Raw genomic sequence first — 26215 nt, 5'->3', positions numbered from 1 at the left:
AAGTTTTGCTTTGAAATCTACACAAAATTTCAACTTCAATTGTAAATCTTAATTCTCCAAAAAAAAAAAAAAATAGGATTTCAATTTGCAAATAGTGATTTTACTTTTTTTTTTTTTAAAAAAGACCTATCATTATAAATTTTGTAAAAGAAATCTGGAGCTTAAAAGATTGTATATACCATGTTGAAGAATTATATATTTTTTATTTTATTTTCTTAGCAACGAAAAATTATATTAAAAATAATTATTTACCACTATTATTTATTAGTGAATCTTTGTAAAATTATGTGTATTTTAAAGTTGTAATAACATAAAATCGCTAACATTTATCTATAAAATTGAATATGAAAATATGTAATTTATTAATGCAATGACGTAAACTATTTTGATATCTTTTTCACGGAGTATAATTTGCCCATTTGATAACTGAGATCGTATAAAGATTGAAATCTTTTTAATAATTTCATAAATTATTATGATTAAAAGATATAATTTGAAAAATCTAAATTATATATGGAAACAATATTTCTAACTTTAAATAAATTTTCAAGTCAAATCATGGCCCTAAATTGCAAGACTAGGTAATTGTGGATCCAAATTAATCCACCTCATCAAAAAGCCTACCTACCCATAGAACAACGTGGTCTCTCTACAGCCAATACTTCCTGCTCTGCCTTAACTTACGCTTGCTGCGTACTAACCATAACTTCCTCATGAAAATGAAAAAATAGCTCTCTGTTTCGCCAATACATAGCACCCAGCTCACGTTAGTTAATGGCCCTCCTTTATACAAGTACCACTATATTAAAACCCATTTATGGCGGGAAACCGCTAACCGTTTATACGTTGAAATTTGTCTCTGTTTTCATGCGACTCTATCTCTCTTCTGCCTGTAGTTGGTTTAGCCATTATCTGCCACGTCTGTTTACGAATCAATGGCGGCTTGCGGTTCGAACTCTTTGATGTGGTTTAGGAAGGGTTTGAGACTCCATGATAATCCAGCATTGGAGTATGCAGCCAAAGGGTCGAAGTTTCTGTACCCAGTTTTCGTTATTGATCCACACTACATGGAGCCTGACCCGACTGCATTCTCTACGGGTTCCTCTAAATCCGGGTTGAACCGGATCCAGTTCTTGCTTGAAAGCCTTGTTGATCTTGATTTGAGCCTCAAGAAGCTTGGTTCACGTTTGTTGGTGCTCAAGGGTGACCCTGGTGACGTGTTGATTCGCTGCTTGAAGGAGGTAATTAATAACTGTTACTCCCTCCATTTCATATTATTCGGCTCCTATATTAAAAGTAGTTGTGTAATTTACTTGTTCAATTCATGAAAGCAAGAAAATTTTATCATATACCCTTAGAATTAAATAACTACATAAAGCAGTAGTAGTAAAATCTATAGTAGTAAAATCTAGAGTTTGAAAGCATCATATAAAATTCATCGGGGTGTGTCAGACATCAACAATGGCAAATAACGTGAAACGGAGGGAGTATAACTTCAACTTCTACGGCTCGTCAACTTTGTTCTACTCTTCAATGTGTAAATTGTATATAGTAGTAACTATTTTAGTATGCAAGTAATAACTTGAAAGAGTTGGAGCTAGAGTAAGATTCAGTATTTTAAAGGTGCAAATACACCTTCCAGTAGTATTTTCTTTTCTTTTTGTCTTTTAGATAAGTGTATACAGTTGTGTATCGGACATTAAGTTCTTAAAATTTGCTAAGGTTTCAATTCTACACTTAGGTAGGAACCTATCATGAAATACTTAATGTTGCTAAGTGTCCAGCAAGTTGTTTTCGGTGTTGGAGATGGACAAGATTGTCCAGATGCAGTACCTCTGTGACAGTTACAGTTCGAAATACTAATTATCAGCAAATGGAATATAATTAGTTAAGAAATATAAGTACGAGAAAAATGATTTCTCGAGTTTGTGAGCTATCAAAATGTGTTAGTGCCATGTGATTCAGGGTTTATGATTGATTTTGTGTGCTGGAAGTGTTGTATGTGGTTTTCGTGCTGATTACTAATATTGGAGCAATCATTTGAAGTTCAGATTTAAGACATTTGTCAATTAATTTTTAAATCTTAAGTTGGACATGACAATTTAGGTCATGTAATAATTTGTGGAGTTTTTACTGTTCCAGTGATGCAATTGGTCCTTCTAAGAACTCTGATCCATATATGGGCTATGGCTGAGCAAATAGATCTATTTATACTCGTTGTTTAGTCATACAATTGTTCAATATTACTTAAGAAAGCTCAGTCATGCGTATGCTCTAATGTCTTGGAAAACTATGATATTTTGAAACTAGTGTCAAGCTCTTGATTGATCCGCACTATATGCTGTAAAAGGCGATGGTTCCTTTCAGGGTTATCTTGCCTCTTTTGAGTTGCATTTCACGAATGCAAATTTGTAACATTTTCTTCTTCTTTCGAGAACCAATTCATTTACCAGCCATTGATTTGTGTAACCCTTGGCACAACTTCCAGTGGAGCATTGGGAAACTTTGCTTTGAGTACGACACGGAGCTCTACTATCAAGCTTTAGATGAAAAAGTCAAGGTAAAATTTCTTTTCCATTTGAGGAAAGGTTTGAGTACTTAAAGGAGAGCTTAAGGCAGATCCTGGATGGTGTTTGTTGGTTGCTTAGATAAGTTCTATATTAAGCAGTCTTTTTATTCACATTCTGAATGATTTAGTGCTTGTCTAAAGAAACATATTTGTTCCACAGACCTATGCTTCTGTAACTGGTGTAGAGATTTTCTCTCCTGTGAGTCATACCCTCTACAATCCTGCCGATATAATGCAAAAAGTAAGTGCATTATCATATGAGTTGAAAACTAGGTTTGAAAATCTCAGGGGACAAGTTTATTTCTTTTCCAATGAGAAAAAAATGTTTAAGAATAATGGAGTAGTCTTTTATTTTTTTCAATCAGTGGATTTTCATGTAAGTAAATCTGTATTCTATATTGAATACTTGTATTTGAATGTCTGCAAAGAATGGGAGATCCCCACCTCTGAGTTATCAGTCCTTTCTCAAACTGGCTGGGCAACCATCTTGGGCATCAACCCCGCTTTCAACTGCAATATCTTCACTTCCCCCTATTGGAAATACTGGAAGTTTTGCACTCTCAGGAGTTCCAACTGTCAGAGAACTTGGTTATGGAGATTTAGCAGAGGTATGATGTTACTACATTTCCATTGAAGTCCTTCTGGTTTTCTCTACCTGTTGTTTCTCGTGTTTTGGTTGCTGCATTATTTAGTTGTTGTCTGCTCCTTTCCTGAAGGTTATATAATGTTTTCTATATTTGTCTTCTTTACCTTTTTATATTCACTTTGATACTGCTTTGTTATGCATTTTTTTTTAGCTGAGGGTCTTTCCGAAACAACCTCTCTATCTCCACGAGGTAGGGGTAAGGCTGCACTTATCCTATCCTCCCCAGACCCCACTTGTGGGATTTCACTGGGTACGTTGTTGTTGCTGTTGTTTTTCGTTCAGGTAACGTCTTACAAGAAACTTTGCATGCAGGACGAAAGGACTCCTTTTAAAGGAGGCGAATCAGAAGCACTAAAGAGATTGAAAGAATCAATTGCTAACAAGGTGCCTTTTAGTGTTTAGCATACAAGCTTTAGCCTCATGCTGTAGAATTAGCGCTAGCATTTTCCTTGGCTTTTTTAAACCAATATCTAATAAAATGAGCTGCTCGTTTTCCTGCAGGAATGGATAGCAAACTTTGAGAAACCCAAGGGTGATCCATCTGCATTTCTAAAACCAGCAACAACTGTTTTATCACCCTACTTAAAGGTGAGCTGTGCATAGGTCGGATGAGTTTGTAGTTTTTGTTCTGAAATATTCTAATCTCTTACTTCTCCAATTCTTTTGGAAGTTTGGTTGTCTCTCTTCCAGGTACTTCTATCAGTGCATTCAGGACATTCAGAAAAGTGTTAAAAAGCATACCTCTCCACCTGTTTCTCTTCTTGGACAGGTCAGTTTGCTTGTCGTTTAAAGTTCAAAGCTCAACAGTCAGCATCCAAGTGACTTACAATTTCAACTACTGCAGTTGTTATGGCGCGACTTTTTCTATACAGTTGCCTTCGGGACTCCTAATTTTGATCAGATGAAGGGTAACAGAATATGCAAACAGGTGACGAGAGCAATCTTCTTCATTGATTCAGAACATGTTCCTCAGTTCCATTTCTTTGTGCTTTTGCTTTTTCCTCTATAGGTTTTTTCCTATCACTGTCTTTATGAGTTCTTGTTAAGTATCATCTCTTGTATGAAGTGTCATAAAACTTTCACAAATGGCAGTAGAGAAGAACTTCTGAATGTATCAATACCTCAAGAGCATGCAGAGGACTTGATAGGGACTTCTATGTTCTTGTTTGTCTGATATGAGGATCTAGTTTATCTGCATATTATGAGTGAACTGAGGATACTCACACCAGCACTTGAGTCAACTTTCCAGAACTATCTGTAGGATTTTGCCTTCTCCTATTTTTCCTACTGCTCTTAGTTTGGTTTCTTTGATGTTCTTGACCCTCCCACTCCAAACATATTATTCAGGTAAACTATCATTAAGACGCATTTTACATTGTTCTATGAGAAGTACTCTGACGATGACTGAGCTTATTGTTCTTGTTAGCACATGTGCTACCATTTTTCTGGAAAGTGGAAGCTTGATGATTATGTTGATGAAAGCCTTATAATTTATTTTTTATATAATTCTATATTTTTCTGTTCGCGTAATCTTTTAGTTACTGTTTATAATTATTGAACAACTTCTTATGTTGTAACAATTGACGTTTTACTATATTTGACTTATCTCATACGGACCTGAGTGTTTCCTTCTTCAATTATTACCTGTCTACTTTCCATAAGATACCTTGGAAGAATGATGATGAATTGCTTGCTGCTTGGAGAGATTCCAGGACAGGGTTTCCTTGGATTGACGCCATAATGACCCAGGTTAGATTGCTGGACCTTTCTATCGCCATATATACTTGAGAGATACTTATTGGTGGTTTTTTGTCTGATCTGATAGTCATTAACATATCGGATTTTTGTTCTTAATGTTTCAGCTTCGAAAGTGGGGTTGGATGCACCATCTTGCTCGACACAGTGTTGCATGCTTTTTAACTCGTGGGGATCTGGTAGAGTTACTTCAAGTCTTGGATAGATTTTTTTCTGATATGTTCTCTTTTTAATGGTTATTGTTGTGTGGATAGTTTGTGCATTGGGAGAAAGGACGTGATGTTTTTGAAAGACTTCTTATTGACTCTGATTGGGCAATCAACAACGGAAACTGGTTGTGGCTATCATGCTCTTCATTTTTCTACCAGGTAAATGTTAACCATAATTTTGTTGTTTATGAGAAGCTTTATTCCAAAGATCACATTGTATGAAAATAAGTTGAACGAATACTGGTCTTTTATTTGCTCCAATTTAAAACTTCAAAAATAATCAGGTGTTTTCTAATGTTAAGCAAATTTAATTAGGTGATACTAATGGCTTATCCCTAGAAGTGCTCTTAGTTTACATTTTTCCAAGTCTCAATCAGTTGTCCTGGATCAACTCCATGATTATGACCACTGGGGTTCCCTACTTTTCAGTATAATCGGATTTATTCACCAATTTCATTTGGAAAAAAGTATGATCCTGCCGGGAACTATATCAGGCATTTTCTCCCTGTTTTAAAAGGTACGTTGATGAACTGCTTCTCTTATTGCTGTAATGATTTTCCTTTGTTCTCTTTTACTATCGAATCTAAATTTAATGACAGATATGCCTAAGGAGTACATATATGAGCCTTGGACTGCTCCCATAAGTGTCCAACGTAAAGCAAAATGCATCATTGGCTTAGATTATCCCAAACCAGGTCAGTTGTTTTCGCTTCTTGCAGTCAAATTCTCTAACAACTGCTTCTTGCAGTCAAGTTCTCTATCTGGTACTCGCGCTTGTCATGCTCTATGCCCTTTATATTTATATGTTACATGCATGCACATGCTCTTTCCTATGGTACCCCCTTTCTTTTTTCTTTTTTTTTTTCAGAAACATGCATTTTAGTTCAGCGACATAGATTTGATTTGTATCTCTTTCATTTTGGTAATTCAGAAATGCCTAAAACAATAGGTATAGTCCAAAAGTTTCACATTGTATTAACTGATTCATTATGGTTGATTCGGCCTTGTCATGCATACATATGAAATTGAATTCTGGTAGACTTTTGCTGTCGAGATCTTGAAAAAAGTTTAATACAGCTAGTTCTTGTGATAGATGTTGCACAATCTGTTACTTAATCTTGATTCTTCCGCCATGCCATGTGATTTTCTCAACCGCTTTGTGCTCTTTGTACGAATGAATGGCAACATCTGTAAATGTGTAGATATTGATTCAGCGTTTCTTTGTACCAGTTGTTTCCCATGATTCTGCAAGCAAAGAATGTCGGATGAGACTTGGTGAAGCATATGCATTGAACAAAAAGCTGAATGGCTTGGTTAGTGAGGAAGACTTGAACAACTTAAGAAGAAAAGCGGGCAATGAATCTACAATTCTGGACTCCGTTTCCAGGAATAAAAAGCAAAAGTTATTTGACTAAGACTAGTCCATTGAGATTTGAAACCATAGTCTGCATCTACAAGATTGGAAGCAAGGCACCAGCATTTATAGGAGCTATGAAAGAGCATTCCCCTCCAATGACACATTCTTTAAAATGGTGTCACTGGTGTACCTAAGGGTAGAGTGTTCTAATGTAGGAATCCTATCCTAGTATCATGTGTGGATCAGGACTCAGGATATTAGAGTTAACATAGTGAGAGGAGAATGAGTGTGTGTGTTTGTGTGACAAAATAGAGTGGCACACTTCTGGTATGTTTCAATATTTAGAGGGAGTGAGATCATTAAGATATTTTAGTTTAGTTTTCTTTAATAGTGCCAACCTGAACAGAGATGTGTAGGAAGAATGTGTGACGTGTCCCTGTTGTTATTTGACGATGTCACTGACCAGTGACCACAATACAAGATAGTACATTTTAGACATCTTCTTCCCTTGATTATGTTTTTATTGTTTTTAGGGAATGACTCCTATTGTCTCCTTCTCTCTTGTTGGAAGAGTTTATGGTTTATACTCAAATGGGAGAAAAATGAGCCACAAGGCCTTCCAAGTTTCCAATTAAAAAAGGATAAGTGGGTTTCACAATCGTGTCACTTAAAAAAACTAAGTCGCTTGAACCACTGGGATAGTTGTTCGACAACTACATTAGTTGTCCGAACAACTTCGCGTAGTTGTTGAACAACTTTCCTCAGTTACCAAACAATTACGTCTAGTTGTTCAACAACTACGCGCAGTTGTTCGACAACTGCGCCTGGTTGTTGAACAATTTGCGCAGTTGTTCAACAACTTTGATAGTTGTTGAACAACTTCACAAACGCCTAGTTGTTCAACAACTGAGACAAGTTGTTCAAACGGAAAAACTTAAAAAAAACTCAAAAAAAATTTGTCCCTCCCACCTAATTTTAAAAACTTGGAGGACTCTTACTTAATTGGACAACTTATTTATCCTTTTTAATCCAAAGTCACATGCTTGAACTCTTGAATCACGATCTTCATATTTGCAATCTTGAGATGGATGTTTTCACTATTCTAACTATTCAAGAATTGATTTTTACCTTCTCCGGCTATACCCTTAAGTCAAACAGTATTTTCCTTCTATAAACCATTAGTAGTCAGAGGACCATAGCCTAATTGACCCCAAAGAATAGTTTTTAAGGAATAATTTCAAATATGTACAATAAACATAATCACGGTTTTATTTACATAAAATATAGCCAACAGTTCCTCTTTCATCTGTGAATATTATCTTATTAAAATTATTTATTGCAAGTTGTAACTATATTTTTTTTATAATTATTAAATTATGTTTTTAATTGCAAGTCATAGCATATTTGATAAATTATACTAATAATTTTATTTTTTATTGTGTTAATTTGTTATCATAAATTAACGTATAAATATTTATTAGAAGAGAAAAAAGTGAGTATTTGATCTCTGTTCAATCAAATCTTTCTCCTCTTTTTACTCCTCCATTTATCTACTTCTTTAAAAAATCATATGTAATCTCTATCAGATTTTTAATTTTGTAATTTTAATTTTTACATTTTTTGTCTTTATTATCTTGTTTCATTTGGATTTGTGTTGAAATTTCTCTTCCAAACTTATATACAACTCCTTCACTTTTTGTTTTTGACCGACGATGTTCTCTAGTCAACTATCTAATTTCTGGGGTAAATAGCAGCAGTGTAACACTAAAATTTACATTCTACGTATGAAAATGATAAATCATATGGAATTTACACGATAGGTAATCTTATAAAAATCAAATCAATTTGTATACACATTCACACACACAAAAAAAAATGTATGCAAAGGATAAAACAATTTATATACACAAAAAAGGTGTATGAAAACGGTAAATCAATTACTAAAGTGTATGAAATCAATTTTAGTGTATAAAAAAAACGATGGAATCATATGGAGTTCTATAAATAGCTCAACTTATTAGTATGAAACTAATTTGTAATACATTTTATATCTAAAAATAGTGTATGTAAAAGATCTATGAAAATGATAAATCAATCAGTTTATATATACAACAAGCTTTCAAAGTGAACACAGTGAATCATACAGAGTCAACTAAATCTATAAAAAACACCAATTATTTTATGGATATGGAACAATAATTCGTTAAAATCTAAATGAATATGTATTTTAATGGAAAAAGAATTTCGATAAATAAGACCAATAATTTGAAAGGAATTGAGTTGCTTTTCGATCTTAATTCTGATCTGACCAGCATAGATAAAATAAATATTGAATGATGATGAAGAAGAATTTGTTTTAATTGTGAAAGACTATAATAAGGAAGTTACCGTTTGAGGAAAATGAGGTGATTGATATCCTAATTTTTAAAAAATAATTTACTTTTCTAGTATTTAACTGTTTTGACAGAAATATGAGGATGATTGATATTTCATTTTTTTTAATTTTAAAATTGCTATTAAATTATTATTTTTTATTTTAAAAATTGTCATTAATTGCAATCTAATAATTATTGTTATGACTTACAATAGAGTATATTTCAATTTTTTTCCCCATGATTTCACCGTAAAAGCTCAAGCCCAAACTAACATTCTAACTAGTCCAAGAGATCAAACACATTCTATTTCCTTTTTGATTTTTTTATATCGCGGGTTGGGGCGATCTAACCCTTTATTTTTATCGATTTTTTGGTTAGATTTTCTTTTTCAATTTATATTTGAACTAATAGGTATGACATTCCATTCATACTTCTAACGTATTATTATATAAACTACATAATTCTATGATTATTTGTAACATTTTCAACACTTATATATGTCAAGCACATTTGAATTCGTTGATTAAATTATCTTAATTAACATCACCTTCATCTAAATTCATATGCAAATTTAATAAGTTAAATAATATTAGAACATTATATATCAAAAATTAATAATATTTAAAATTCACTTAAAATATTATCGCTTTGAATTTGGATAATGTTGTGCTATCGATTTCGAGTAGCTGCAACAAGTGTTTGAACATTTCATGATGAATATAATTTTTACACTTATGATTAGAAATTTTAGTATTAGCTATTTAATGCTGAATAAGTAAAATGGTGAGTAAGATACTAGCTAGAATTTATTGACTAATCACTGTTTATATTTTTAATTCTTTCTATTTTCGTTTTTCTTTTAGTTTTAAGTTTGATTTGAAGAAAAACAATAACTGAAACATCTTGGTGATAAAGATTTAACACGTAATAAATTATATATTATGTAGGATATATACTTCTTCAGTAACTACTATTCTTAGTTATTACTTTTTCTCTCACAATATTCATATATTTTTAATTTAAATTCAACAGTCCTTTAGCCCACAGGCTGACCCAACCTAGCCTCAGTTAAGCAAGGGCCAGTGGGCTGACTTGCGCCAGACTTATAAGCTCTAGTTTTAAATGGGCTCAAAAATTGTAACCCAACTATATTCAAATAACAAATTGGGTTGGGTCGGCCTCAAAGGCCAAGTCCATTTTGACGGCTCTATTTTCCTTTTCATTTCTTTGTTTTGTTTGTTTTTTGAGTTTTTTTTTTTAAAATGATTTTTGTTAATTTAATCTATGGCTAAATGACTAGTAATTATAAAAGAAAGACCTCCTACTTCACTTCATTAAATAGTAGATGAGGTGTTTAGGAAGATATTAACTTTACATATACTCTGGTTGCAAAACATTTTCTATTTTTATACATTTTAGTTGATTAAAAATTTGGCGAAATGATTTCGTGGGCCTTTATATTTGTTCCCATTTGTGAAGTGGACACTTCTATTTAGTTCTTCATCATCTGAACTCTTTCACCTATCAAAATCCACCATTTTAAATCCTTTTGACCATTTGTGTGACTCACTCTTCTTTAAAAAATTCCACTTCATCTCCACGTCATATAAATCAATGACATATCATAATATCTTCATTAATTAAATTTTAAAATTATTAATTAATAATATTAATTAAAAATAAAATAATAAATTAAAATTTTATTTTTAAAAATAAAATTCATCTCCACCATTATTTAAAAATTTAAAATAACAATGTATATCATATTGACATAACTTAATCAATTTATAATATAAATCAGAATTTATATATCATAAAATTACAATTTAAAATCATAAAATCCCATAATTTATATTACAAAATCAAAAACTTCAACAATGAAGATGAGATTTTAACTCGAGATTTCGCTATATATCATATAATAAAAAATTTCAACAATAAAAAAATTCATCTTCACCGTTATTTAAATATATTTCTCTTTGTCATTAGATAAAAATAAAATAATAAATTAAAAATTTATGTTTTAAAATAAAATTTATCTCCATCATTATTTAAAAAATAAAAATAACTATTAATATCATATTGATATAACTTATTTAATTTTAAAATTATCATATTGCTGAAGCTGTACAGTACATATTACTGAAGCTGTATAGTGAATTTTAACGATAATTTTAATTTAAAATTATCATAATACCACATAGCAATTAATTAATATCATATTGTTAAATTTATCATTGACAATTAATATCATATTGCGTGTGTGGGGAGAGGTGGGGGTGGCGAAACATTGGCTGGTGTGGTGGTGGTTGTGTTGCGTGGGGAGGGTGGTGGATAGGGTTGGGGGACGGGGAGGGTGCTGGATAGGGGATGGTACTAGACGGGTTTGGGACTTGGGGTGGGGGTAGGACGAGGGCGAGGGATTTTAGATTTTTTTTTAATTTACTATTTTTTAATTTTTTAAAATTATAAATGATTTTTTTAATCACTTGCCCAAAAAAATACGTGTAATCACATGTTTTTCAGCTCAACACTTAATGGTACATATGCATCAAAAGAGTTTAAAATATTGAGTTTTATTGAGTTCATATCATAAAAGATTAAATAAAGATGTTTATTTTATAAATCAGAAATTTTAAAAAGTATTTTTCTAAAAAAGTAAAAAAAATAACTTTCTTAATAAAAATAGAAAAAATACTTCAATTGATGTAAAAATTCCATGAAAAAAAAAAACATTTTTCCTTTTATCTAACACAACCTTTGTTTTGTTTTCCAGATAACCGCCATGCCTCGCCTGTCACTTCAATATTTAATTTTAGTTTGTTCACCGTAGAAATCGCCATGTCTCTACCATTTTCCAATTTTCAGCTCAATTGAAGAAAGCAACGTTGCTAATCTATTGACCTCTCCTTCTTTCTATATATGTGTATTCTCCCCAAAACTTAATTTACACAGCTTAATAACAATAATTAGCATATTCAACATTAACTTAAACAATTATTTTGGTTTTATCCAATGGCGACAGCTAACGATCCCGAGCAGCTAATTGCGGTAATTTAATCTTGTATTTACTTATTTTGCTGCAGTTTATTATCTTAATCAATTATTTGGGGAAGTGTTTGTGAAATTATGGTGATTTGTGAAATGGACCAGGGTGAAAATTCGTCTAATGAGATCAACATCGCTCAAGAGCCACTTTTGAAAGGCGAGCATCATGCTGAGAATTACTCAATACGCTCCGCAATACTACCGTGAGTATCTAATAATTAAGGAGATAAGCAACTGAATTATGATCAAAGTTGTTACGACACACTCTAACTTCATGAGGTCCTATTAACCTCCAAACTAAATTTTAGCATATTTTTGTAACTTTTTTAATTGACGTGACACATGACCGTCCTTCCTGGGTTAAAACTTAGACGCACCCGGTGTATACACCAAGTTAATACATGCATGACATGTGTTTGGATGTAGAGTTCATGTTACTTAATCATTATTAATTATCAAGTATTTTACTTAATTAAATCACTTGATCATGGTAAAGAATATTAGTTTGGTGTATACACCGGGTGCGTGTAAGTTTTTATCGTCCTTCACGTGCCTTGGGTGTTTTAACTTCACGTAAGGTGCCACATCAACACAAAAGGGTGACAAAAATATGTTCAGGGTTACCCCTGTGAACTTGGAGTGTGTCCTAGCAACTTTGGTCATAGTTCAGGGGTACTAGATGCTTATCTCAAAATTAAGTCCACTTTGTAATGTTCATTTGGAATGCATGATGTGTTTCTAGTAGATTCTGCAGTAGCAAGTATATACAGTACATACAATCCGTTTGTTAAGTTATATACGTATACAAAGGGGATCTTCTCTTTACAATTTGGAATTGTAAGTGATCCTTTACTGTGCTTTGTAGAATACTTTAATATATACTGTTGGAAACGTAAATATCTGTATTAATTCCCGGAGATGAATCATTTAGACGATTTGAAAAAAAATCAATTTGTTGAGAAGAAGGTACAACATGATAGACTACAAATTTGCTTCAGGTTATATTGTACTGAAATGTGTAATTCTGTATATTTCCAGTGATTTATGGTTTACCGTTCCAGAATAAAAAAGGAAAAGTTGGGAAAGAAAAATATTAGTACTATATCCAGGGATTTTCTACATCCTATGCTAATTCACTTAGTATAGGTACTTATTCTTTTCTTTTAACTTTTTGTTTGAATACGTTATGATAAGTTTATGTCTTGATGAATGATTTGCAGTTTTCTGTTCCCCGCTTTTGGAGGACTGCTTTATGGTTATGATATTGGAGCCACATCCTCTGCTACAATTTCCATAGAGGTATCTTCTTTCCTTCTACCTAGTAAAGAGTCCTTGTCTTTTATCATCAAAAAGGGGGAAAAAAGGAAACCTTGTGTATCATTTCCATGTTTCTAGCTCCTCTACTTCGTTTTTATGTTCTCCTAGCTGATGGCTAAGGCAATTAACAAGAGCCTTTATGGGTTCTGGACCAACTTAGTACAAAAGGAGAAGAGAACTGATATTGGAGGAAGCATATGGAAGTTTTAGTCTTTGGCCTAGCAAGTAGGAAAAATACCGAAATTGACATTTTAAGTCCGGTTCCTTCGCGAACGAAGTTCAGAATTGACAAGAGTTCGTAGAACAAAGGGAGTGTGTAAATGGGATTTCGTTTCACTCTTTTGTTCGTAATGAGGGAGAGATAAAATGTAATTCTTCACGATGTTCGAAACAAAGTTATCTGTCTTTCTAGTTACCCGTTTCAATTTCCTAGCTCATGGTAGTTTGCAATATGCTGAAATTACGTTTGATTTGGATCAGGCTTTGAACATTGTGTGCCTCGTGAAAATCGTGGTGTTACAAAGATGTTGATTGTCACTGAAATGTGTCCAGCTGAATTGCTTGTTTCTTTTCAATGACAGCTCATAGGAATTTTTTACTTTTTCAGTTTTATGTGGAGAAGTCATCAAATGTTGCTGATAGTGTTCCTTTTTAATGAACTGTTGATGATTCATAATATTTGTTTAGCACATATGCTATTGTTATAAGTTCTAGCATATAGAAGTTATGGTTCTAATATGTCAACTTGGGTATATTCTGCAGTTGGCTCATTAAATAAAAACAACTTTACCAAGTTAATGTTGCTTATGTTCTGCAGTCAGCTACATTGAGTGGAATTTCTTGGTATAATATGTCTTCTGTACAAACTGGTCTCATAGTAAGTATTCCATTTTCTTATAAAATTTTATATGCTTCTTCTTTCCAAGCTTTGGCAAGATCTTATCTTGCTTCTTGTCACAGACTAGTGGCTCACTGTATGGTGCTTTAATTGGCTCTGCCGTTGCTTTCCAAATTGCCGACTGGCTTGGTTAGTTTTTCTATCCGCTTGCAATTGGTGTCACATTTCAACTTGTGACTTTTGTGACTGAAACTACTTAATTAATCTGTAGGAAGAAGGAGGGAGTTGATTGTGTCTGCTGTGTTCTATTTTTTTGGAGCTCTGGTAACAGCATTCGCTCCTGTCTATGTTATTATGGTAATTGGGCGCTTGCTGTATGGTGTAGGTATTGGACTGGTAAGATGCTGCAATGTCTTTAACCTTTTCTTTCCATTGTAAATATTCTACCAGCGACCTTTGTAATTTCACTTGTGAATTGTGATGGTGAGTTCTTAGGCACATAATTCTTTCCACTTGCTGATATCTCCTTTAGAAGTTGTCTACGGTTTACCATTTTCTTTATTCTCTGAGGTTTCTTTTGTACTTACCCTGAACTCTGAGTTGTGCTTTCACATACATGGACCTCTTCTATTGTTCTCCTCTTATTAAGAGTTGTCTCCTGAACACAGAAGTGAACTCTTTTATCTTCCTTTCTTCTGTCTGTTTGATTTGACGAGGCAATAGTTAAAGAAATGAACTCTTTTATCTTCATATCTTCTATCTGTTTGATTTGACGAGGCAATAGTTACACTAGGCCATCAAGATCATGTCAGGGACTAAAGAGTAGTAACCTGAAAGTATTTGGGAAATCTACTTTTTAAAGAGTCAACTTCAAACTGATTGCTCTATTTTCTCTTTCTGTTCCATGGCAGGCAATGCATGCTGCTCCTATGTATATTGCTGAGACGGCTCCCAGCCAGATACGAGGACAGCTGATTTCTCTTAAGGAGTTCTTCATAGTATTTGGGATGCTTGTAAGTACTACATACTAGCCTGGAAATTCTAGTTGGTCCCATTTGATCTTTACTGTAGAGGAACTTTGGGTCTATATGTAAATTTCATGGTATTGTCATTTGTTGCACTGGAATCTTTTGAATTGTGGAAAGCTGACATTTGTAGGTTGGATATACGGCTGGAAGTCTTCTGATCGAAACTGTTGCTGGTTGGCGATATATGTACGGAGTTAGTGCCCCATTAGCAGTTATTATGGGAATTGGAATGTGGTGGCTTCCTTCGTCGCCCAGGTGGATTCTTCTATGTGCTATACAGGGGAAGGGTGAGCTAAAGGGTTTAAGAGAGAAGGCTATATGTTGCTTATGCCAGCTCAGAGGAGCTGCAATTGGTGATTCAGCATCTCGTCAAGTAGATGACATTTTGTCTGAGCTTTCACAACTAAGCGAAGAAAAAGAGGCTACAATCGGTGAAATGTTGCAAGGAAAATGCTTGAAAGCCCTAACAATTGGTGCTGGACTAATCTTGTTTCAACAGGTAACTATATATCTAATAGTTTTATTTCCGTTTCACTAGCAATGATCTAACTGTGCGCTCACTTCTTTTGCCTTGCACGTGGCAGATAACTGGGCAACCAAGCGTCCTCTATTATGCTGCAAAAATTTTTCAGGTACACTTGGCAAAAAGGTGAAGGGTGCTAATTCTGTTCTTATATCACTTTCTCTTCTTTGTACCCTACTAACTTATCGAACAATGGCAGGATGCTGGATTTTCTGCTGCAGCTGATGCTACCAGAGCTTCAATTTTCCTTGCACTGTTGAAGGTGGTTTCTTGGGGAAGATTGTTTTCTTTCTCTCTATTTTATCTTAATAGTCTGGCTTTTCTTTTTTACTTGCTTCCTCTGCGGCTCTGTGCTGGTTATCATGTTTGCTTCTATGGGATATCGCTTCTAGTTGCTGTTAACTTATGCTACAACATTAAAATGATCCGATGGTTCCCTCTTTTTCACCATGTCAGCTCATTATGACTGCCGTAGCAGTGGTAGTTGTTGATAAGCTTGGGAGAAGGCCTCTGCTGCTTGGAGGTGTGTCTGGGATTGTAAGTACTATGCCCTCTGTTTCATTTTATAGACTATGTTCCATTGGAAAACTGAGTTTTAAATGTTAATTTGACTGTGTATAGTGGTAGTAAAAGTGTTAAAATTAATGGTAACTGAATTGAGAAAACATGTACTTCAGAGTTTAAAAATAGTTAAATGTATTTGAATTCTAGAAAGTTATGAAGCTTGTATTAAATGATTCCCCCCCCAAAAAAAAAAAAAAAAAGTGATTGTTGTCAAACATTCTGTAGCATTCTGAAAATTAAAAATGTTTTGTGTCCTAAGAGGTGGATTTGACATGTTTAACATACATAAGTAGATGACTTCCAAAAAAGCAACTTCATAACAATCAATGTTAACTTTACTTGGAAGCTCCGAGTAATCATGTATTTTCTGCAGGCAGCATCACTTTTCCTCCTGGGATCATATTACACTTACCTGGGTGATGTACCGGCGGTGGCTGTTACTGCTTTGCTAGTGTATGTTGGCTGCTACCAGGTAATTCGAATTTTATTTCTTCCAGCATTTGTGCTTGAAAGTACTACAATAGATTTGTTTGAGTGAGTCTAACTTTTGGCAATACATTACAAATGACATCACGATTTTTTACTTATTTTATTTTATTGAGGAGGATAAAACTGAAGTTCAACTTTTGTACACATTTTTTTGCTGGTAGTAAATGTAGATTTAGCTTTTCTGAAGAGGCCTTTGATCATCTTTTACCCCCACTGGTACAATGGAAATTATTTCTTTGGATGTGAATGGATGTTGCCTTAAAATTTCAGTGGATTGTGAAAATAGCCATTCGGTAACTGGGTTGAAACGGTTTGTTGGGAGAAAATTGGGTTGTCTGTTTCTTCTTTTCAGTATCTTATACTAGCAGAGCGCTTATGAAAAGGAAAAAAAGTAGGGAGATCATTTTATGACCGTTGGACATGATTGTTTTGCAGATCATGAAATTAGGTCATAGGTCAGTAGAAGAAAAAAGTATCTAGAAGTTAGTCACTGAGGTACTAGAAAGTATATTTTTAATCAATTATTGCCCTACCTAAGAATTAAGAATTATGTTATAGGAATAATAAGAAGGAAACTTGGGGCTTTGTTGGATATGTTAGTACGAGTTTGTGCCAAAATCATGAAGTCTCCCACAAATCTTTCTCTCACTGCCTCACATGTATCCATTGAAATTCTGACAAGTCTTCTCTAATATTAGTCTACTATTATGTGTCCATACCAAAAAGTGAAGAACATTTGGACAGAGGATTTGAAATTCTTCCATTTTTTCCAAGGTATCTGTTAGAGGTTGAAACCATAAAACAATTGTACTTCCTGACTTGTTCCCAAAAGAGTTTTAAGTTTTCGGCATATGTTTTGAGAGACAAAACAGATAAAAAAGGAAAAATGAAATATTCTACTATGGTGTGGAGGTGGAGTATGATGATTCCTTTATATAAGAACAAGGGAGACATCCAGAGTTGCAACAACTATAGAGGTATTAAGTTGTTGAGTCATACTATGAAGGTTTCGGAACAGGTGGTTGAGTTGAGATTGAGAAGGATTGTGACTATCTCTGAAAATCAGTTCGGTTTCATACCAGGTCGCTCGACTACTGGGGCCATTCACCTTGTGAGGAGATTAGTGGAGCAATTTCGGGAGAGGAAGAAGGACTTGCATATGGTGTTTATTGATCTTGAGAAGGCTTATGACAGAGTGTCCAGGGAGATTCTGTGGAGGTGCTTGGAGGTTAGAGGGGTGCCCGTGGCGTACATTAGATCGATTCAGGACATGTATGATGGCGCGAAGACTCGTGTGAGGATGGTAGGTGGAGATTCGGAGCACTTTTCGGTTTTGATAGGGTTGCACCAGGGATCGACTCTTAGCCCATCTTATTTGCCTTGGTGATGGATGTGTTGACGCGACGTATTCAAGGGGGTGCCTTGGTGTATGTTATTTGCCGATAATGTGATATTGATTGACGAGATTCGGGAAGGAGTTAATGATAAGTTGGAGATTTGGAGACAGACCCTTGAGTCTAAAGGATTTCGGTTGAGTAAGACCAAGACGGAGTACCTGAAGTATAAGTTTAGTGATGTGTCGCAAGAGACTGACGTGGTTGTGAAACTGGAATCTCAGGCCATTCAAAAGAGAGTTTCAAGTATCTGGGGTCTATGATTCAGGGTAATAGTGAGATTGACAAGGATTTCACGCATCGCATTGGGGCAGGGTGGTTGAAATGAAGGCTCGCTTCGGGAGTTTTATGTGATAAGAAGGTGCCTCGAAACTTAAAGGTAAGTTCTACGGAGTGGCAATTCGACCGGCTATGTTGTATGGAGGGGAGTGTTGGCCAGTTAAGAGATCCCATATCCAGAAGTTAAAAGGTGTCGGAGATAAGGATGTTGCGATGGGTGTGTGGTCATACCAGAAAAGATAGGGTGAGGAATGAGATTATTCGGAAAAAGATGAGAGTGACTTCGGTGGAGGATAAAATGCGAGAAGTGAGGTTACGTTGGTTCGGGCACGTGATGAAGAGGGGTTCTGATGCTCCAGTGCGGAGGTGTGAGACACTGGCTATGGATGATTTTAGGTGAGGTAGAGGTAGGCCGAAGAAATATTGGAGGGAGGTGATTAGGCATGATATGGAGCAGTTACAACTTACGAAGGACATGACCTTTGATAAGAAGGTGTGAAGGATGTGGATTGGGGTAGAAGGTTAGGGGAAGGGAGTGCGTCGGTAACAGTAAGGGAGTGTTCTTTATTTGTGTCTGTAGTTTCTTGTTCGTGGTGTTGAGTGTTGTCTATGATTTCGGATTTATAGTTTTATTATTATCCTGTGGCTCTAGTATTATCTTGTGGCTAGCGTTGTTAGTTTATATACGTTTATGTTTTGTGATTGTTATATTGTTATTGGTTCTATGTCGGGGATCTATCAGAAACAGTCTCTCTACTTCACCTGAGTGGTATGGACTGCATGCACTCTACCCTCCCAGACCCCACTAGGCGGGAATACACTGGGTATGTTGTTGTTGGCGTATTGATAGTTCTAAAATAGCATCTTCATTCTTTCTGTGTATCTGTTTTTTCTTTTGGATTTTAGAAAATTTTTTTTTACAATATTCTAGCCTATGGTTTTGTAATCGACCCCTTGCCTCTTACCATGACTTCTTTTGTCTTATAACATTGCTTGAGCCAAAAAAAAAAAAAAAAAGAAAAACATCCACAATATCTCTAGCCAGCTTCTTTCTATTTTTCAAGCTTGACCAAGTAATGCTCTAAATTCTTGAAGTAATCTTTTGCAGTTGTCATTTGGTCCTATTGGTTGGTTGATGATCTCAGAGATCTTTCCCTTGCGCGTTAGAGGGAGAGGGTTGAGTATTACTGTTCTTGTGAATTTCGGTGCAAATGCTCTGGTGGCATTTGCATTTTCTCCTCTTCAGGTACTGAAAACTCTTCAATACTCTGGAATTTTCTATGATAACTTTTGCACTTACTCTGTTATAGAATTCACTTAAAAGCAACTTGAGGCATGTTGTTGAGAAGCCTGTTGTCAATTCGTTCGATGAGGTTTTTTTGGTTATCATTAAAGCCAAATCTTGAAGAGATAAAAGATGGAAAGAACCGACGGTGAAACCAGATACTTGGAATTGGTACTATTGGAAAGTTAAATGCTATAATCCTTTATTGTACATAATTAAATAATATCCATTTAAGATGCAGTCAAGGAATCTCTTTTGCCTGTCATGCCATCCTGTACGTCCCTTCAAGCTTATTATATTTGAATGTGCAGATATATGTACATCTTCTTGTTCCAATAGATTTTGTTTTAAATAGAAATTCATTGATTTTGCAATATACTCCGTGCAATTTAATGCAAGATTAGAGGAGAATAGTGGGTCTATTAGGTGCTAATACTGGTGCAGTCTCATGGTCAGAGTACATCTTCTGCTGCTGATTAGAATCTGCATTAGTGGTTAGCCTTTCGGACTCACTTGTCTTTTAATCCTGGAATTTCACCCGAAAGAACACATAAAGTGAGGACCAATCACAATATGCTAATCAATCATACCTTAATCCAGACTAATAGAGGTAGACTTCATTCTTTATTTATTTTGCTCTATGAAGACGTATGTCATTTCAATACTAGATTGGGTTCTTAAAGCTAGGCTCTCTCTTACTCTTATATTGTCCCTGCACTAACATTCAAGTCTAAAATGACTCCTGACAGAAGTAATTATATATACGAGCACCCAATCCAATCTTTTTCTATTACTGACACCGGGAGCCAGCTTAAATTTCCATTATAATACTTGGATTAAATTAAGATTTTTGTAACAGTAACTGCTGGTGGCATTCTTAAAGAGTCCCAGCAACAAAGCTGATAGATTGGGTACACGAAGCTATTCTCTCTTGGGTCCCCACTCTTTTTCCATTTATGCTTATTTTAAGTGTGGCATTATTTTTCTTCAGAAATGGATCTCATCTGTAGGTAAATCAATATGAGCCAGAGTTAACAAATAGATCTTTGAGAAATTATATATTTGGTTACTCCTAATTGCAGGACTTACTGGGGGCTGGAAATGTATTTTTCATCTTTGGTGGCATAGCTGTTTTATCTCTTCTATTCATCTTCTTCATCATACCAGAGACAAAAGGGCTCACTTTGGAAGAGATTGAGGCGAAATATCTTTAGAACTCTCATCTTAGAACAAAATTCCCGTACTTAAATTGTCTCCATGTCAGAATACTTGGGGCAATCAAGTTTGTTGTATTATTGCGCTCTCTAACACCAGTATACATAATGGAGGATTTGTAATTAGCCTTGCTGTGTATCACATCGTATATGTATTATGTCACACTACTTTGAGCTAAAGGAAAATATGGCAAGAATGCGTCAATATGCTGTTTAACTTGATTCCCAGCTTTAGGGACAATTTTTCAGCATGAATATGTGTCGAATACCAGTAATGTTAATATATCCTTTTCTCTATTGTCGTTCTGATCATTCCCATTCATAAAATTGGTGATCTTTCTAATGTTGTGGTACATCCATCTTTTTTCCTATTAATAATTATGAATGTGTGGTATTAGCATGAATATGACATTATTTATGAGGCAAAGACCTTGAAATGTTTTTTTCTGAGCTCAGGGTGTATCTAAAACAACTACCTCACAAGGTAGGGTAATGGTGTGATACTGTCCGTTTTGAGTCAAGTCCATACGGTTTTTATCAAAATGTCTTGCACCATCAAGAGATCCTACACCTTATATTTAGCTTTTCAATCCTTTCAGCTAAAAGTTTGCACACCCAACAACACCTAAGTAGACTTCAAGGGAACTGACGCTTACCTTGCAACCTACCTCTCAAACAAAGGTTCAATAAAAGTTAAATCAAACTGTTAAAAGAGACGAACAACTCTAATTTTTAGTATTTTTAAATAGATACATATTTTGCAACAGTTACAATAAACCGGAGGGAATGATATTTAGAGTTGTTCACGACTTCACGTAACCAAGACCAAAGCAATCCCAATATAATTCACCCAAAATTTGGATAATTGCAGTAGTAAATAAAGATGTCTTTGATCTTTGCCTTTGCTCAACTCCCACATCGATGAAGCAACTGCAGAAACAAGAAAGCTGCAGGGTACTAAAGGGCCAAACGGGGCTCATAGAAGTTCATACCTTTCTCGGCCTTTTGGCTAAGATCAAGTGTAGTATCTGTTCTTATCAGTTTAATATCTGATATGTGGGTTATTAGTTCACACAATATTAACTTTATTTTTTGAGGGGAAGAGTCCATCAAGGTAGCTTGCTACCTGGGCTCTTGCGCGTCGCCCATGCGTTGCACTGTTGCTTGGGACCGGCGCACCCCACCAATGCAGTTTTAACTTATAAAAGCAGTACTTTTGTAGCCTTAAAGGGCACTGTGAATGGCCCATAATCTTAATATCTTAAGTTAATGCTTCAGCTGGTTATATTTTCACTTTAAAGAAGAATGATTTTTTTATTTTTGGTAATATTTTAATTTAAATTTCTATATTTTGGATTTTTTGATTAAAGTTAATTTAAAATCGTAGAAATTCATAGTCTAAGTAAAAAAAAATCTCTTTATTTTCTAAAACTTTGTAAGTAAAAACTGATAAATGACTATTGGACTTGATTGATTCAATAATAAAACTTAATATTTATTGAATTCTTAAATTATTGAATCATTGAATGAAAGATTAGATAGTTCTATTTATCTATTTCCTCCGTTTCAAATTATCCGTCCCAAATTGAGATGACACATTCATTAAAAAAATAATTAATAACATGCCTAGTTTACCATAGTACCCCTATTAAATGATGTTTACAATTTAATTTGAAGAAAAGGTAATTAATGCAAAGGATAATAAATGAAATTTTTTTTTTGTCTTGTCTTTGATTAATGAAAAAAGACAAGTAAAATAGGACATCAAATTAAGAAATTTGAAACGGAGGGAGTATAATTTATATCTATGTCTAATATCTATCTATAATCTATATCTATAATATATTAAAAGTGTGAAGGACATTAATTTTTTATCCTTCATTAAAAGACTTCAATTTAAACAAAAATACTCTTTTACGTTTTTTCTATTATTTTAGTAATATTAAATATAGACTATATTACCAAAAAAAAAAAAGAACTCTTCTCACAAAAATAGAATTTCTTTTTCACCATTTAAAAAACTAATCATATCTAGAAATCAAAAATATAAAAAAGAAATTCTTCCACAACGTAAAACCCAAAAAATAGTAATAAAAAAATCCACCCAAGTTGAAATCAAGAAAATAGTACTCCCTTCATTTAAAAAAGAATGACCTACTTTTCTTTTTAATATGTTTTAAAAAGAATGACCCCGACAATATTTTATTTTCAACTTTTCACAGGTCATGTTTAGGATTACAAGATTAAAGGGCATTTTGGTACAATTGACATAACTTTAGTTTAAGGCCACAAGATTCAAAAGTCTTTTTAATTTTCTTAAACTTTGTTTCAAGTCAAAATAGGTCATTCTTTTTGAAACATAGGGAGTAATAAAACAAAAAAAAATCCACCCCAAACCCGAAACCAAAAAAAAATATAATATTAAAAAATAGTAATTGAAAAAAATCTTCACCCCAACGTGAAATCAAAAATATTCTATCCTTTCCTAACTTGATTTTAGCATAATCTTTTTCATGAAAAATATGATTAAAAAAATAAATAAAAACCGACAAATAATAATTCCTATTTCATGTAAAATAGACTTTAACGTACCTTTTACCGACTTCGATAAAAGTCATATTAATTTCATTTTTTACTATCCTCAGTCCTCATCATACTTTTCTTTCATCGACAGTTTTTCTCAATTTTGTCTCCTCTCCAGGTTTTCTTGTCATAAAATCTTTCATTTTTTTTCGTATTGTTGTTGTTGCTTGCTTATTTATGATTTAAACACAATATAATTGCTATGCCAACAATTTTACTTTTATTTTTTATTGATCTAATTTGTGCTATTAGTTGAATTTATGTTCTTAATTGACTGAATTTGTATTCTTTGTAGGATCTATTAATAAGCAATGTCCTTCCTCGATTAAATATATAAAAAAAGGCAATTCCCATATTTAGTTACAATTATCTATTCAACTAATCAATTTTGTTTCACTTCTAAATCATGCGTTGTTACTTTTATAATTTATTTCTTTAGGCTACTATTACTATGGACCCAAGGGAAAGAGGTACTGCATGGTAATCGTAAAAGTGATGATCCTTCAACCACTTGAAACTTTTGGTGGTAAAATAAATATATATGTGTGTGTGCGTGCGCGTGCTCTTACACTAAAATTTATATTTTACATTATTACATTACAGTATGAAGGATCTTTGAAAAATGGTTTGAACTTTTTGTATTTCATTACAAATCTCCACAATAAATAAAATTATTTAATTTTAAATAATCGATCATTGCATGTATGAGACACATGCAGTTAAACTAGGACAAGTAAAAGAATGAAATTAACCTAAACAAAAGTAACATTAAACCGACTTCAGAATTCTAAATAAGGTAGAAGTCTAATTAAGGTACAAAGTAACAAAGATATACACTCCTAAATAACCAATGTTGGCTCAAGCTATGTACTGCAGTAGTGAATATATAGTGTAATGAAACGGGTGAATCAACCCGATCCAATAAACAAATACAACAGTATTTCAAAATCCCCTCAAGTTGGAGGGTACGAAAGAATCCCCAACTTACGCAATATATAGTGATAAAGAGGACTGTTGAAAAGAGAATTGAATTTTGCGATGAATATGACCAAGATGTGAAAAAAATAAATTGAATATTAACCATGCATATGATGTGAGTGAAGTAGTTGGTCCAATGATATCATCAGTTAAGTTTACTGATGTGATTTGAGAACAAGAGTGAATATGATGTCAGAAAGTGATTCTTAATGATGAAAATTCTAAAAAATAAATTAAAAATACCACAATAGATATAAAAAAACTGAAGAATTGCAATCTTGACGTGATACAAGTACGACCACGAGGATGGATGTGAATGAGTGCGTAGTGAATCCGTCCAAAGAAGTGCACAAGTGAAGTGTAAAAGAGGGCGTAAACACACCAAAATCAGCCCACTTCTTGCACTTGATGGGCACCTCACCCTTGAGGGATATTATGGACATTTCACACTATTTTTGTAATATCTATAAATAGAACCTTTTAGGGTTTCATTCATTAGACTTGGATGATAATGAATGTTGTATAACATTGAAATACAAGTCCTCTCTCCTTGAGGCACAAAGCCGAAACTTGTAACTAGGGTGATACTAGGGTGGAATCACTAGTGTTGCATTTTTGCTTAGAACGTTGGGTGCTAGAGGAGGTTGAGGTCTCTCTTGTGCTCATCGAAGAGAGTAGGTGTTCTTATTATCATTGTATTAAGGGTCTAGGTACTTGAATACACTTAGGGGCCGTTTGATGTGAGGTACTAAGACAAGTTATCCCAGGATAAAATAATAGTCTCGGAATAAACTTTTTAATACACCATTTGGTTTGGCAATACTTGGGATAATTTATTCCGGGATTAATAATAGTCCCGGAATAAGTTATACCACACATTTGGTGGTATAAGTTATCCCATCTTAATTTATCCCGGGATAAATTATAAAATGACAAAACTATCCCAAATCCATTACAAACACGTTTCTCCAATCTTTTTCATCATCTTTAATTGTTGCTTTTGAAATTGAAAAAAGATTATTGATATCTACTTGATTATCTAAAACGTGTTATTTCGGACAAATTAAAAAGACTAAAATATCTTATTTTAGAACGAAGGAAATATATGACTAAGAAAAATTAGCCTCTTATTAATTAAACTTTGCATTTTTTTTCATTCCATTGCTTGTGATTTTTATAAACTTATACGCTATTTTCTTATATAAAGGATCAAAATGCAAAATTAACAAATTAAAAAATAAAATATGTTAGATTCATACATAATAAGGATCAAAACTAGGTACTATAATTTTTTATATATCCAACAAAATGTAGGTACTATAATTTTTTAAGCATAGAAAAATGGAATTCAACATCAACTTTTTCCTTCCAAGTGTTATTTTTGTGAATTGATAACACAAAGAGTTCTTACTACACAATGAAAAGATTAACCAAAGTAAGTAGATTTTATAATAATAATTACCATTCACTAGTAATCTATAAAATATTTTAACAACTATAAAGGCGTTGCCTAGTTTTAATACACATTATCGTTTCACAGTCGACTCTATTGTTCAATTACATATTTTAAATTAAATAGTTTTTTAATAACTTGAAAATTGATATTGTATATGTCAATTAAAATGAATTTTAATATTCTATATTATATGAGTAATATGTGTTTAAATAAAGTGACATAAACAACAAATCTTCTTTTACTTTAACAAACTTAAGTTGGAAGTTTTTAATTCAAACTAAATAAGATGTAGTAAGTTTTTTTTTTTA

The 26215-nt window shown here is 33.6% G+C and overlaps 2 protein-coding genes and 1 non-coding gene across 4 annotated transcripts; all 3 read left to right on the top strand.

The window, feature by feature from the left end:
• The first annotated feature begins 647 nt into the window (after positions 1-647).
• Positions 648-7034, top strand: LOC107862948 ((6-4)DNA photolyase). Of its 2 annotated transcripts, none has more exons than XM_016708665.2 (14): positions 648-1241; positions 2489-2560; positions 2730-2810; positions 2998-3177; positions 3528-3599; positions 3717-3803; positions 3886-3984; positions 4060-4143; positions 4878-4964; positions 5078-5149; positions 5225-5338; positions 5609-5696; positions 5779-5874; positions 6410-7034. In XM_016708665.2, exons 1-14 carry the CDS (start codon positions 936-938, stop codon positions 6592-6594), a joined length of 1623 nt encoding a protein of 540 aa, XP_016564151.2. In that variant the 5' UTR covers positions 648-935; the 3' UTR covers positions 6595-7034. The 2 variants fall into 2 exon arrangements, with proteins under 2 accessions (XP_016564151.2, XP_016564149.2); XM_016708663.2 differs by having other exon boundaries at positions 689-1241; positions 3498-3599.
• A 4590-nt stretch (positions 7035-11624) lies between these two features.
• LOC107862947 (D-xylose-proton symporter-like 2) lies at positions 11625-21187 on the top strand. The gene is made up of 14 exons (XM_016708662.2): positions 11625-11962; positions 12065-12162; positions 13180-13258; positions 14094-14153; positions 14237-14303; positions 14386-14510; positions 15026-15127; positions 15273-15641; positions 15727-15774; positions 15865-15927; positions 16122-16202; positions 16603-16701; positions 19500-19637; positions 20759-21187. Exons 1-14 carry the CDS (start codon positions 11927-11929, stop codon positions 20888-20890), a joined length of 1497 nt encoding a protein of 498 aa, XP_016564148.2. The 5' UTR covers positions 11625-11926; the 3' UTR covers positions 20891-21187.
• A 691-nt stretch (positions 21188-21878) lies between these two features.
• On the top strand, positions 21879-22074 carry LOC124897445. Its single transcript, XR_007054164.1, has one exon. It is a non-coding gene; the product is annotated as a U2 spliceosomal RNA (small nuclear RNA).
• The last annotated feature ends 4141 nt before the right edge of the window (positions 22075-26215 follow it).

The sequence above is a fragment of the Capsicum annuum genome, chromosome 3 (assembly GCF_002878395.1).
Source record: "Capsicum annuum cultivar UCD-10X-F1 chromosome 3, UCD10Xv1.1, whole genome shotgun sequence".
Taxonomy (NCBI): Eukaryota; Viridiplantae; Streptophyta; class Magnoliopsida; order Solanales; family Solanaceae; genus Capsicum; species Capsicum annuum.
The sequence above is the reverse complement of the archived record's forward strand: the minus strand, read 5'-3'. Positions and strand labels throughout refer to the sequence as shown.

Coding starts and splice junctions, on each gene's coding strand:
- LOC107862948 (XM_016708663.2), top strand. CDS start 936: ATGGCGGCTTGCGGTTCGAACTCTTTGATGTGGTTTAGGAAGGGTTTG. Junction 4,965..5,077: donor TTGACGCCATAATGACCCAG/GTTAGATTGCTG, acceptor TTAATGTTTCAG/CTTCGAAAGTGGGGTTGGAT. Junction 5,697..5,778: donor TTTTCTCCCTGTTTTAAAAG/GTACGTTGATGA, acceptor ATTTAATGACAG/ATATGCCTAAGGAGTACATA.
- LOC107862947 (XM_016708662.2), top strand. CDS start 11,927: ATGGCGACAGCTAACGATCCCGAGCAGCTAATTGCG. Junction 11,963..12,064: donor ATCCCGAGCAGCTAATTGCG/GTAATTTAATCT, acceptor GAAATGGACCAG/GGTGAAAATTCGTCTAATGA. Junction 16,203..16,602: donor TTGGAGGTGTGTCTGGGATT/GTAAGTACTATG, acceptor TATTTTCTGCAG/GCAGCATCACTTTTCCTCCT.